This window comes from Ovis aries, chromosome 15, assembly GCF_016772045.2.
Source record: "Ovis aries strain OAR_USU_Benz2616 breed Rambouillet chromosome 15, ARS-UI_Ramb_v3.0, whole genome shotgun sequence".
NCBI lineage: Eukaryota > Metazoa > Chordata > Mammalia > Artiodactyla > Bovidae > Ovis > Ovis aries.
In genome coordinates, this window is record NC_056068.1 from 27,900,621 (window position 1) to 27,913,261 (window position 12,641).

Here is a 12,641-nt window from a genome sequence, read left to right on the forward strand (position 1 = left end):
AAATATATGTCTGGCTATAATTTCTTGTGTGGACCTTAGAGGGGGGCAAGGGGTGGGGAAAGCACAGGATGGGGGTTGGTCCAGAAAAGAGGGAGCTCTACCGTGTGTCTCAAGATGCGACATGATTTGGGAGCCAGGAGCTTCTCCCTTAGTTCTTCCCCGGGGGTCAGGCACTTGCTGTCCTAGAATAAGAGCCGGCTCCATGGACGAGAGGAGACTCGAACAGTTATGAAAGAAGTCTGTGGGGCAAGCAAGGCATGGGGCAGGTGGCTCTACCTAGGAGGAGAGGGCCGTGCCTCAGGGATGGATGGCCAAGCACTCCATTTCCATAGAGAACAGAGCAAGTGGAGACTGCAATGAGGCAGGAAGATTTAGCTCAGGCCAAGGGGAAGATCGTCTCTCAGTAAGAAGGGAGTTAGATAATGGAACAAGTTACTAAGGCAGGTTAATTCATTAATTAACTAATTCATCAAATATTTATGAAATGCCTGCACTGTGAAGGCATTATGCTCCTTGTGGGCTGGGGAAAGTAGGAACATGCTTTGAATTGTGGATAGTACCTCCGGAAGCTTAGCATTTGCTTAGGAAGGTAAGACATCTCCCTTGGTGGTTACTGAACAAGCTCCACCCGAAAACACAGATGCTGAACTCAGAGCAGAGAGCATGTCATCTGGTTGCATCTGCAGCTGCATGGAGGAAGTGGCATTTGGACAGAGTTAAAGGACACATGTGCTCTACAAAATATATGAGTGAGAATGCAGGAGAAGGCTGAGCCGAGAGGCAGGGGCCAATCACGGCCTATTGTTCCCTTCTGGTCTCCCAGAATCATACTGATGGCAATATGAGCGTCCATGGAAGGAGAGAGCGATCAACATCCATCCTGGGGGTTAGACAGTCACCTGGGATGGCCAGAGCTCTCCTGCACTGATGTCCTGCAGGAGGCAGAGGACCAGACAACCCCCCGGGGGTCCAAAGAGTAAGGTTCCTTGCTCCCCTCACCACTGCCCCCTGCTGCAGTAGATGGGCAGGTATGGTATTGTGGGGGATAAATGTCCCCTGAGAAGCTCCTTGGACAGGGTGGTAGAGGCCAGAGCTGCTCACAGAATTCCTCGGCTCCAGGATGGCATTCCTACAACCCCATAAATCCAGGCACACAAGGACTGCCTGGAGGAGAAGAAAGCCTAGGGACCGTGGCTCCGTCACGGGCTCGCTGAACACCGTGAGGAGGCTGTGAGTGGGAGGTTCTGAGAATCAGGGCAGGGGCCCTGCAATGTGGACGGGGGCTGTGGTGGTGTCTCCCCCGCACTCAGAGGTGGACACAGGCTCCTTGAGTGTGTGGGGTGTGTGTGTGTCCATCCCCACATCTGAGAAAGAAGAAGCTGAGGATTAGATCACCTCCATGGCAGTGATGCCCAGGAATTTCTTCAGGGACCCTCCTGCCCTGACTCCTAGCATCTCCCTAGCACACAGTCTGAATGTAGGGGACATGAATGCCATGTAATGAAGGGATTTCTCTCTGGAAGCCCTGCTCTGGCCACAGTCATCTTTGGTGAGAGGGCAACTCTCAGCTGTGTGGGACACAGGGTCGGAGCAAGCTGTTGTGATGGCGAAGAAGTCAGAGGCTCACGTGGCTCAGATGACAGAGCAGTCGTGGCAGTCCCTGGCGTCCCCGGCCACCATAAAGCTGTTACGGCTGCTTGTGTGGGGGCGCTGTGCAGAGGAGGCCACGCTGACCACCAGCCCAGCCCATAAACACTTTATGGTGTCTCTCATGAGCTCTCTTCAAGACTGAATCTTTTTATTTATTACACTATTTGGCAGAGAATGGGCACCGTGCAAAGTTGGAGCTTCCCTGCTTGTGCAGCATGGAGATGGAGAAAGACTCTGTTATCCAAGAGCAATGTGGGCATGCTGCCCTCTAGCCACCACCCTGCTCTGCCCCCGAGCCTCAGTTTTTCATCTGCAAAATGGGGCAGCTGGACCCAACAGGCACTAAAGCCTGACACTGATCTTCCAGTTGTAACAAGTCTCATATTTTAGGAATATGGTCACTTCAGTTTTTTTTTAAACATAGCCCCCCTCTTCTCCAGAAGGCCTTCCCTGACCGCCCTATTTAAAACTGCAAACCCCTCTCCACGCCCCTTGGCATTCTGCTCCCCACTCCCTGTTTGCCATGAAGCATCTTTCACCTATTGCACACACTAACCATTTCCCCACCAGAATGTAAGTTCCCCAAGGGCAGGAATTTTGCCTGTCTTGAGCACAATGGTGTTCATAGCATAGTGCCTGGAAGAGAGTGGGGGCACAGTCAACCTCTCCGAATGGACAGATAGACGCTGCTTCATCCTCAGCACTGCCGTCGCGTGAGCCCTGTCTGTCCAGTGAGGAGGAGGCTTGCTCCGGTGCCCCTGGCTTCCTCTGCTGAGGAACAGGGCTGTGGGCAGCAGCATTCTCGGTGTCCTTCCCCCACTGCATTGGGCAACTTGCCCCTGGGAACCCGTCATGCCCAGTTCCTGTGGATTCCAGTGGGTTCCTTCTAAATCTCCATCTGTGCCAATGGCATGCATTTGGCCAGGGAACCAGCTCTCTCTTAAGCCCCACAATCGACCGTAGAAACCCTTATTCTCTAGGATGAAACGGGGGGGGGGAAGGAGGAGCCCCCAAGCACACAGCAGGGACTGGTTGAGCAGCGAGGGAAGGCGTGTGGGTGAGGAGTGTGCTTGGGAGAGTGTGTGCCTGCATGTGTGTGTTCTCTGCTATCCAGAGGGACCTGGCACTGCCTCCGGGTCCTGGCCTTACTGAGAATGGGCAGAGAGCAACTCATGCCCTTGTTTTGAAGGGCCTCCGGAGGCTCAGATGTGGGGATGGAGATGTTCCTTTGCTGGGCCAAAGCCAAGGAGCTCCTGTTACAGCCCTGCTTTCTTAGGTAATTAAACATTCAGCCTGCGTGCCCAGAGATGCTTTTATGCTACATTATTTTTCAGCTACAGGGGGCCCTAAAGACACCAAATCTAGGTTGAATCTCCATGCCTTCCTCTCAGCATCCTACTAAGGCTCTTTCTGGATGCCCAGAGATAAACCTCGCCTTTCCCACAGCCTGGCTCTCCTCTGCCAGTCAGGGTCACACGCACCCGAGTCCAGGCAGCCGTGGAAGCACCCTCACCCTCTCTGCCTTGCTGGTCACAGCAGGCTCACTTGGGGGATCTCCTCTACGGTAGCACCTGCAGCTACCGTCCGTGGCTCAGGAATGTCGCTTCACGGGAGGATGTGGACAGAGGGAACCTTTGGAGTATATACCACTGCGTGTGGTATGTGTGAAGTGTGGACAGGCTGACGTGCGTCTGTCTGTTGCAGGCACACGCATACAAGCATACAGTGTGTCCATGCGTGTGTACCCATGCACACAGCTCTCCGCACATGCGTGGGCATGCATGTGTGTCTGGTGTGTTCTGCTTGTCTCATCTCAGTGTTTGGAAAATTCATCAGAAGACAAGCAGTCCCAGAAGGAATAGAGTCAACAGGGGTTTTACCAGCTCACGGAGTAGTGTGGGGTTTTGCCGTGCCCTGCCCTTCCCGCAGGTACTTGGCCCTACAGAGAGATGAGGGGGTAGGACTTCCATCTGATCCCAAGCTTCCAGTGCCCCATCTCACCCCTATGCACCCATCCCTACACTCTAAATCTCTGCTCTGATCCTCTGGGTGGGACGCATGTCCCAGGCAGACAGGCAGGAGTGGGTCTAGAGGTCTGCCCTTGGGTCTCCTCCCCCGCCAGAATTGGGTCCCCTTTCCACACCCAGAGGCACCTCCTCCACCCTCCTCCTCCTCAAGTAGCTCTTCGAACAGCACATCAGCTAATCAAGCAGCGTGCTCATAATCAGCTCTGATGGATTCTTCTGCAAAAGCGCATTCTAATGAGGTGGGGAGAGGGAGTCTGGGAAGGAGGGGGAGGATGGATTTAAGCTTTCGGATGGGCAGGGGCACAGGGTCACAGAGCCCCTGCACTGGTCTGGAGAGAAAACGGAGGACTGTACCCCTTCTGTGGCTGGATTTGCAGACCCTGCGGGCAGGGAAGGGGCCGCGTGTGCACACGCACCTGTGCACTATACACACACATCACATCTCTGCTTGTGAACGCCAAGCTCGCGCTGCATGCTGGGAGCCAGACGTGCCCAGTGCAGTGGCTCTGCGCTCTGGGATTACACACACACACACACACACCCCTTCCCTCGCCCTGGGCCCGGAGACACTGTCGCTCAGCACAATCACAACAGGCCCAGCGAGTCGCTGAGACGGAATGCATCAGATTCAATTCATTAGGGCTGATCGCTCCCTGAATGGGGTTGAATAATTGATGAGCAGAAGCAGCTTTCAGGATGTTCTGTGTACTACGAGGCTCACTGGAGCCCTGTTATTATTTTTTTTTAAGTCAACAAATCCGGCCGAATGCTCGCTGGTGCGGCTGGGCGAAGGGAATAGAGCAAAGGTTAGATGTTTTAATATGTGATGTTTACACTGTGAACTCACAGTCCACTGCGTGTAACAGAAATGGATACAGGCAGGTTGTCCCGTGATGCCGGGAGCCAGGCTGGGGATGGGCACGGGGGTTGGGAGGTTCCTGCTGGCATGAGGACGCTGGGCTGGGCAGAGGTTTCAGGCTGAAAGAGGGGCCAGAATGGCCCTCTGACTGTCTGGGGTGCAGCAGTGAGGAGGCAGGAGGCAGATGCTGTTGAGGTCTCTCGCCGCCAAGCCTGAAAGGGCCACCAGGACGGCCCCTCCCCCAGTTCGCAGGCTCAGAGCCAGGCTTCCCGGAAAGTCACCGCAACCCAGACTAAAGTCTGAGTTTTGGCTCCAGCAGCACACACTGTCTGGCACTGCGACAGGCGGTGTGTGCACGAGGGGGCATGTGACGCGGCCCCGGTGGGCCGACGAGAGAGCCCGGGTGACAGGCAGCGGAGGAGCGAAGCCCTGACTGCGCCCTTTGCTGCACCTTCCATCTCCCCAGCGGTTCTGACATTGCCCCCTGGATGGCCCATCTTCACCGCACGCTTGGAGGGGTCTAAACCAGAGGCAGCACCTGTTTCCCCAAACCAATCCTTCCCCTAGACTCCTCTCTTCCTGTCCACAAGGCCCAGATGCCCCCGAGACACCCTCTTCCTGTCCACAAGGCCCAGACGCCCCCGAGACCCCCTCTTCCTGTCCACAAGACCTCCACTCCATCTTGCTTCAGAAATCTGGGCCCCCTGGACCCTCCCCCCGTGTTAGAGCCCTTTTCAAGCCCGGAGCCCACAGCTTTCTCCTTCCTGTGGGCTCGAGGGCCCAGGCTGGCTTCCTCTCTGGGTTCATGTTTCGCATTTGGGGATATGCTGGAGCCTGCCCCGGCTCTTCAGAAAGGGACAGATGCCCTTATCCGTCACGGCCACCACTGGCCCAATGACCCTGCACCCCAGCTGCCTGGCTTTCAGGGACCTCTCCTCAGCCAGGAGGCAGGCCCCACCTCTCCACCCTGCCCCCTGGGAAACCAGGCCACCCAGCTCTCACCCACCATCCAGACAATCTCCAGGCCTGTCAGTTTCAAAGAATGTGTTTGAGAGGGAGCTTCGCAGCACCACACAGCCCCTGACCCCGGGGGACGTCTGTCTCAGTCAGGCATTCATTTATTTGCTTGCTTATATGCCTTCATTGCTTCAATCCACAAACATTTACTGAATGGCTGCCATGTACCAGGCACAGTGTCAGGTGTCTGAGCAGAACACAGACCTCACCCAGGTGAGCGTGGAGGGCCTGGGAGGGATGAGGGTTTTAGGTTCCAGGCCTCTAGCAGCATTAGCTGAAAGTGTTAGTCGCTCAGCTGTGTCTGACTCCTAGTGACCTCATGGACTTGTAGCCCCCTAGGCTCCTCTGTCCATGGGATTTCCCAGGCAAGAATACTGGAGTGGGTTGCCATATCCTTCTCCTGGGGATCTTCCTGACTGAGAGATTGAACTTGTGTCTCCTGCACTGCGGGCAGATTCTCTACCATATGAGTCACCAGTGAAGCCCTTAGCAGCTGAAAGGTCCTTGTCAATTATGGAAAAGCAGCCTCGCCTGTCTGAGCCCCGGAAGGGAGTCAGGGCACCCAGCGCCTGCGCCTTCCACCCTACCTCCTGCTGCTTCCATTCTGAGTCCTGCCCCTTGCGCCCCTGCTGGTCTCTAATGGGCCCAGCTGAGTTCTGGGTGGCTCCATGCTGACACAGGGGAAAAATATAGCCGATCACCTCTGGGGCCAGCGCGGCCTTGACCTGCAGCCCACAGCCAGAACTGGATGTAGAGGTACCCATGGCCTTCTTGTGCCCCTGCCCCCGTGCAATCTCCCTGCCCCACTTTTTCCAAACTCCAGGCCAGAGCCTTCTCTTTCTTGGAGTCCACTCAGGAGTGCCGCCAGCTGAGCAGCTGCGGAGAGGAGCCTGCAGTCCTGGGTGACCACAGGGGTGCTCCGGTTCTGGGTGGCAGCGGGGGAAAGCCTACCTTTGACAGCCACGTGGACGCTCTGGCTGATGGAGAGCTGCGGCTGGATGAGGACGCTGCACAGGTACTCCCCCTCGTCCATGCCCTTCTGCACATCCGTCAGCTTGAGGGTCCCGTTCTCGAACACCACCTGCCGGTGGTTGTCGGGCAGCAGGAGGGCGTCTTTATACCACTTGATGGAGTAGTAGGGGTAGCCGATGACCCTGCAGTTGACAAGGGTGTCCCGCCCAGCCACGGCCGTGATGTTCCTCATCGCCCGGATGCTGGGGGGGCCTGGGCAGGAGTCAGGAAGGAGGAGGAGAGGACGGGTGATGGTGCGGTTAGCCAGGGACAGCCAGGCATCGCCCTGGGGTGCTCTTCTCAGTTGTTTGGCCTTGGAATCTCTTAGGGGATGGAAATTCGGCAGGGAGAAAGGGAGGCCTTTTTTTTTTTTTTACGAGGCAGCGGCTGGAACTGGGGGCACCTGGGGTCTCTCCAGGATTCACTGTTACTAGCTTCAAACAGTTGCAGAGACAGTTCATTCATGCCCTGGGGCGAGAATCCATTCCCCTACTGGGATGGGCTAGATGAGCAAACCGAAGCCTCACCAAGAAGTGATGGGGATCTCGGAGGGTGAGTCCTCATTTAGGAGGAGATTAAGATGAGATGCTGTTACTTTCATTCGATTTGCTCACAATGGTCTTAGACCTCACGTGTATTAACTACTTAAAGGACAATAGGAAGGTCTTCCTTGGATGCTCTTCTTTCAACAATAAATGTGTTCTGTGCGCCCCTGGGAAGGGGCTACAAAGAGGGGCTCTGATCACACTGGCAGAAGTGGGGAGGGTCATAGGCTGGGTCAGTGGGCAGCTGGCTTCATGGGAATTGCAAAGGGGGCTCAGAGGCTACCAGGAAGGGTTAGTGCTGGAGCAGGTAAATGAAACTCTGGGCTTCCAGCTGCCCCCTCACCCAGCAGATGAGGGGCTGGACCAAGGCATCTCCCATGACTGGGCAGCCTGTCCCCTTCCAATTCAGAGGGCAGGAGGGTGGTCAAAGGAGACCCCGTTTCTCATGTCAGGGTCAGAGACCTGGCACAGATGAATTCTGCATGACCTCGCCACTCTCCTTCCCTGTTTCCATGGCAGCCACCAGCGCCCCTGGACCAGGGCCCTCCCACTCCCCTGCGCCTCCTCTGCTCTTGGGTCAGGGCTCACTGGTAGGGTCAGACGAGGACTAGTCTGACCCCACGTGGCTACAGAGCGCTTCAGAGGAGCCTCTGTTCTCACCACAGCAAGTTGGAGACCTGAGGCACGGGGAAGGCGGCCGTGAGGCCTCCTTCCTCCACTCATGGAGGTGCCTGCCTTGGGGCACCCTCACCCAGCCTGAACCCCCTAGTCTTCATGGCTGGGGTCTTAGAGGGTAGCCAGGAGATGGTGGATTGAGAGAAGATGGTTCCCTGGCTCCTGGCTGCTCACAGCTCCTGGAGCACCTCAGGGGTGGCTCCGTAGGGGTACATGGGGATAAAGCTTTGGTGGACATCTCTACCAAAGGGCACGCTGGGCCACCGCCCCCTGCCCTGTGCCTGTCCTTGCAAGGCCTGGGTGGGACGCAGATGCCAGTGGAGTGCTCAATGTACCTGGAGCCAGAGAGACTGATGGGGAGGGATGGGGTAGGGGGCAGGATTGTGGGAGGTGTGAAGGGAGGAGGAGAATGGGAATGCAAAGAGGGTGAACAGTACCAGACACACACACACACACACACAAATGGATGATGGCATTTGCGGGGGGCAGGGAGAGGAGGACAGGAGAGAGACCTCTACTAAAATCAAAATGACGAATAATAATAAGTACTAATCACCACAAGAATAATGGTAACCACAGAGATGGCAAAGGAACTTAAAAGCCTATTCTGATATTTAAATGTAGACAGGCACCTCTTACGTTTATTCGCGCCTGATATTCAGCACTGCCCACCGAGTTCCGTGCCGTGCACCGGTACACGCCCCCGTCACGGATCTGGGGCCCCGTGACGTTCATGTGGCTGACGGTGGTGCCATCAGACATGGTGTACTGGTTGGTGCGGTGGCTGCCATCCCGCACGATGGGCTCGTCGTCCAGGGCCCAGGTGATGGTGGGGGGCGGGGCGCCCTTGGCTGCGCACATCAGTGAGAACTGCTCCCCGGGGTTGACCACCTTCTCGCTGAAGGATGAGACGATGCGGGGCGTGCCATCTGCAGGGAGTGAGGAGCACCCTTCAGGGTCACTGAGTCATGGAGAGACTGTCCCCACCAGGTCACCGCACCTCATCACGTGCTATCCATAAAACCCTGCTGGGTGCCCTATTACTATTGCATATGAATGAAGACCCTTGGATTTGAATCCAGTCTCAGTCGCTTGGTTAGCTCTGTGTCTTTGGGCAAGTTATTTAACATCTCTGAGTCTTGCCAGCTTCCCTCCACGGACGATGGAGATCATGGAGGCAATGATTATATCTTTATATGGATGTGAGGAGTAAATGAATTAATGCATTAAAGATGCTTACACAGCACTTTGTAAGTGCTTAATAAATGTTAGATCCTCTCAACTTTTCCTTTTCCACCTCTTTATTCTAACTTTATTAATAAAGACATAGAGGCTCAGAGGTTAACTATGTGTGGAACCAGGACTTGAAGGGACTGGACCTGAAGAATCTAATTCCAGCTCATTTCAGTGGGAGGGGTGGCGTCAAAAAGCTGAAAGTTTGAGGCTTAAGATGCAAGCTGCCCAGAGGCTGCCATGGTGGGGGGAGGTGTCTGTGATGGGGCTTAAATCTTAGTTAACGGAAGACTGGGCCCCCAGGCCCCCACTTCCTCCATGGATCATGGGTATGTAATCATTAACACTGGCCATCCTTCCACGCAGGAATGCTATAAAGGATTGGTGGTGGTTTAGTTGCTAAGTCATATCCGACTCTTTGAGACCCCATGGATTATAGCCTGCCAGGCTACTCTGTTCATGGGATTCTCCAGGCAAGAACCCTGGAGTGGGTTGCCATTTCCTTCTCCAGGGGGTCTTCCCAACCCAGGGATAGAACCAGTGTCTCCTGCCTTGTCAGGTGGATTCTTTGCCAGCAGCGTCACCTGGGAAACCCTCTAATAATGCAGTTCTAGTAATTTTGTAGAGGCAATGGAGTTGTTGAAGAGACTTGAGTTCAAACCCAGTTCCTTGGCAGAACTGTGTGACCTTGGGCAAGTGACCAAAGCCTCAGTTTCCTCAATTGCAAAATAGATATTATTTTTTAAAAAATACCTCCAAGCAGGGCCCATGGGAGGATGAAATAAGGCAGGGCATCTCCTTGGTGTGTAGTGAGCGCTGGATGAATGCTTCCTGTTGGGAGGGCGGGGTACCTCCTGGCCTGGCTGCAGGAATCCGGAACCCGCCCAGCTGCCCCCCGCCCCCCACTCACCTTCCAGCACAATGATGGCGAAGTCCTGGGCAGTCTGGGTCTTGCGCGTGGCGAAGCACTGGTAGGCCCCTGAGTGGCTCTTCTGGGCCGAGGTGATGAGCAGCGTCTCGTTGCTGAGCCCGCGGATGGAAATGGCCTCACTGGGCAGCACCAGTTCGGTGTTGCGGTACCAGCGGATGGTGAACTCCGGGGAGCCCAGGAGGGCACAGGAGAGGATGACCGTGCTGCCGATGCCAGTCTTCAGGTTCTTTGGTGTCAGGGTCACGTGAAGGGGGTCTGGGCCGGACCAGGCAGGGGAAAGGCAAGGGGAAATGGGGAGGAAAAGAAAAGCAAAAGGACTCAGTGTGAGTGGAGTGTGGTTGTGGGTGGGCGGCGATCATAAAAGGCCCTGGGAGTCAGGAGACCCTGGCTTTGTCTCCAAGATGTCTTGCGTGTGTGTCGGGGCCGGGGGGCGCATGGGTGGGAACCAGACTGAGTGAATTCCTCTCTCTAGGGCTCAGTTTACCCATCTGTGAAATGGCAGGGTCAGGCCAGAGGATGTCTTGGCACCTGTTGTTCTGATGGCTTGTGTTGTCCTGATGTGGGGTCCTTGCCCGGGGTGGGGGTGAGGGGTTGGAAAGCACCCTTTGGCTCATGAGGAGGATGGGAGCTTGGCTGGCTCATTGTTCTCACTGTCACCCACCCTAGAAACCAGGGAGACACCCACAGCCCGCCACCTGTCTCCCGTGCTTATCCAGATAACCAGCCGCTACCTTCTGCTGGTCTGACTTCTTCTATACGCATCAGTGAACTCCCTACTCTTCACCTCCACTGCCCCTGTCCAGCTGCAGGCCCAGAGCTCCAGGCCTGGACCCATGCGGTACTTCTCCATTCCTCCTTTTTCCTCATGACCTTCCATCGGTCCTCTTCACTGCAGCCAGCCACTGCCCTGCTCATAACTTCCATGGCACCCAACAACTCTCAGCTCGGCATCCAAGGCCATGGAGGCCCTTGAGACCTGGCCCCCTTCTCAGCTATGCAGTCTCTAGAGCAGCATCCTGCCTGTGGTTCCCGCACACCCAGGGCACTCTTGGCCCCCTTTGCCTATTTCCTACTCATCCTTCACACCAAACTCAGGTGCCACCCCTTCCAAGAAGCCTTCCTGGATACTATTCCCCTCCCAGACTGGGCTAAGGATTCCTCTTCCGAGGCTCCCTGTGTGTAACTAACAGAACACCAAGCTCATGTCTTCCAATCGCCACTTTGTTTCTCTTTCTCCCTCTGGACTGTGAGCCACTTGAAAGCAGGGCAGCGACTCTCATCTTTGTATCACAACTGCTGTCTGAGTCATGTTTATTGATTGACTGGCTGGCTGGTTACCAGCCCCAAGCTGGCCTCTCTTCCTTGATCTCCATGGGCTTGGGGATTTCAGGAGCCAGAGACCTGCAGGAGCCTTCAGTTCAGTTCAGTTCTGTCGCTCAGTTGTGTCTGACTCTTTGCAACCCCATGAATTGCAGCACACCAGGCCTCCCTGTCTAGACCCCCAGTAATGGAGCCTGCAGGAGAGGGGCATACGGCAGGCCTGCCTGGGTGGACACAGTCAAAGCATGCAGGAGTCTGCTCACACTATGCTTAGCCTGTTCACTCCCAGACCCTCTGCCTGCTACCCAGGGAACATCAGTGCGCCATGATGCAGGTGGCATTCCACTCGCCCCAGGTACCAGCCAGGGCTCCCAGGACCTGCCAGCCAGCAGCTCTCTCCTCATTGCTTCTGCACAGGGCCTCACGGAGGATGGGTGGGAGGTTGGGTGGCAGAATGAGGGGGATATGAAAACAAACACTGCTTTCCTCTCCATGAACCTGGCAAAGAGGTGCTATCAGAGGGGAAGGAAGACAGAGAAAAGCCATGTCACTTCCTCTTGAACCTGGTTATCCAGCCCAGCCCAGTGAGGGGGAGGGTGGGGAGCTCTGCATCTCAGAGCGTCAGGATTATCCATGCCCACAGGGGCAGAGCGTGTGCACACAGCTACAGGCAGTTACTTATTGTGTGTCCATGTGCTCTAGGATGAGCGTGTGTGCCTGTGGGTGCACACAGACACCATGTATGTCTGCATGTATGTGCAGGGAAGTAGGCATGTGAGCTTCCAACACATCTGCCTGGATGTGTGCGTGTAAGTACTTGCTTGCCTGTCTGTACTGAAGCTGGAGCTTGGAACATCAAATTAACTCAGAGTGAGGTGTGCTAATTTTCAAGGATGGGGGTACACAGCCCTCCTGACCTGTTCCCTGAGATAGTGTGAGTGTGTGAGTGTGCGTATGTGTTTGAGTGTAGCAGAAGAGGTTGAAGGGGGTGAAAGTAATACTGTGTGCTTGGGGATTTCAGGAGCCAGAGACCTGCAAGAGCCTTCAGTTCAGTTCAGTTCAGTTCAGATCTGTCGCTCAGTTATGTCTGACTCTGCGACCCCATGGACTGTAGCCCACCAGACTCTTCTGTCCACGGGGATTCTCCAGGCAAGAATACTGGAGTGGGTTGCCATGCCCTCCTCCAGGGGATCTTCCCAACCCGGGGATCAAACCCAGGTCCCCTGCATTGCAGGCCAAACAGTTTAGGATGGAGCTTAGAAGAGGGTATGGATCCCGGTCCTCCTACCTGCCTACTCTGTGGTCCACATCTTGTTTGTATGAGAGGACCTTCCCCCGCCCCTAAGCTTCCAGCATTTTAACCTAAGTGTTTG

At 55.4% G+C, this 12,641-nt stretch overlaps 1 protein-coding gene across 3 annotated transcripts in view; it reads right to left on the bottom strand.

Moving 5' to 3' along the window:
- DSCAML1 (DS cell adhesion molecule like 1) overlaps nucleotides 1-12,641 on the bottom strand; it is a 364,102-nt gene that overhangs the window by 75,504 nt on the left and 275,957 nt on the right. For all 3 annotated transcript variants that reach the window (XM_027979838.2, XM_042232660.2, XM_042232661.2), the window contains exons 6-8: nucleotides 9,928-10,203; nucleotides 8,417-8,713; nucleotides 6,505-6,777 (exon numbers count right to left, since the gene is read on the bottom strand). In XM_027979838.2, coding sequence (XP_027835639.2) covers nucleotides 6,505-6,777; nucleotides 8,417-8,713; nucleotides 9,928-10,203 — 846 coding nt within the window. The remainder of the gene's footprint in view (nucleotides 1-6,504; nucleotides 6,778-8,416; nucleotides 8,714-9,927; nucleotides 10,204-12,641) is intronic.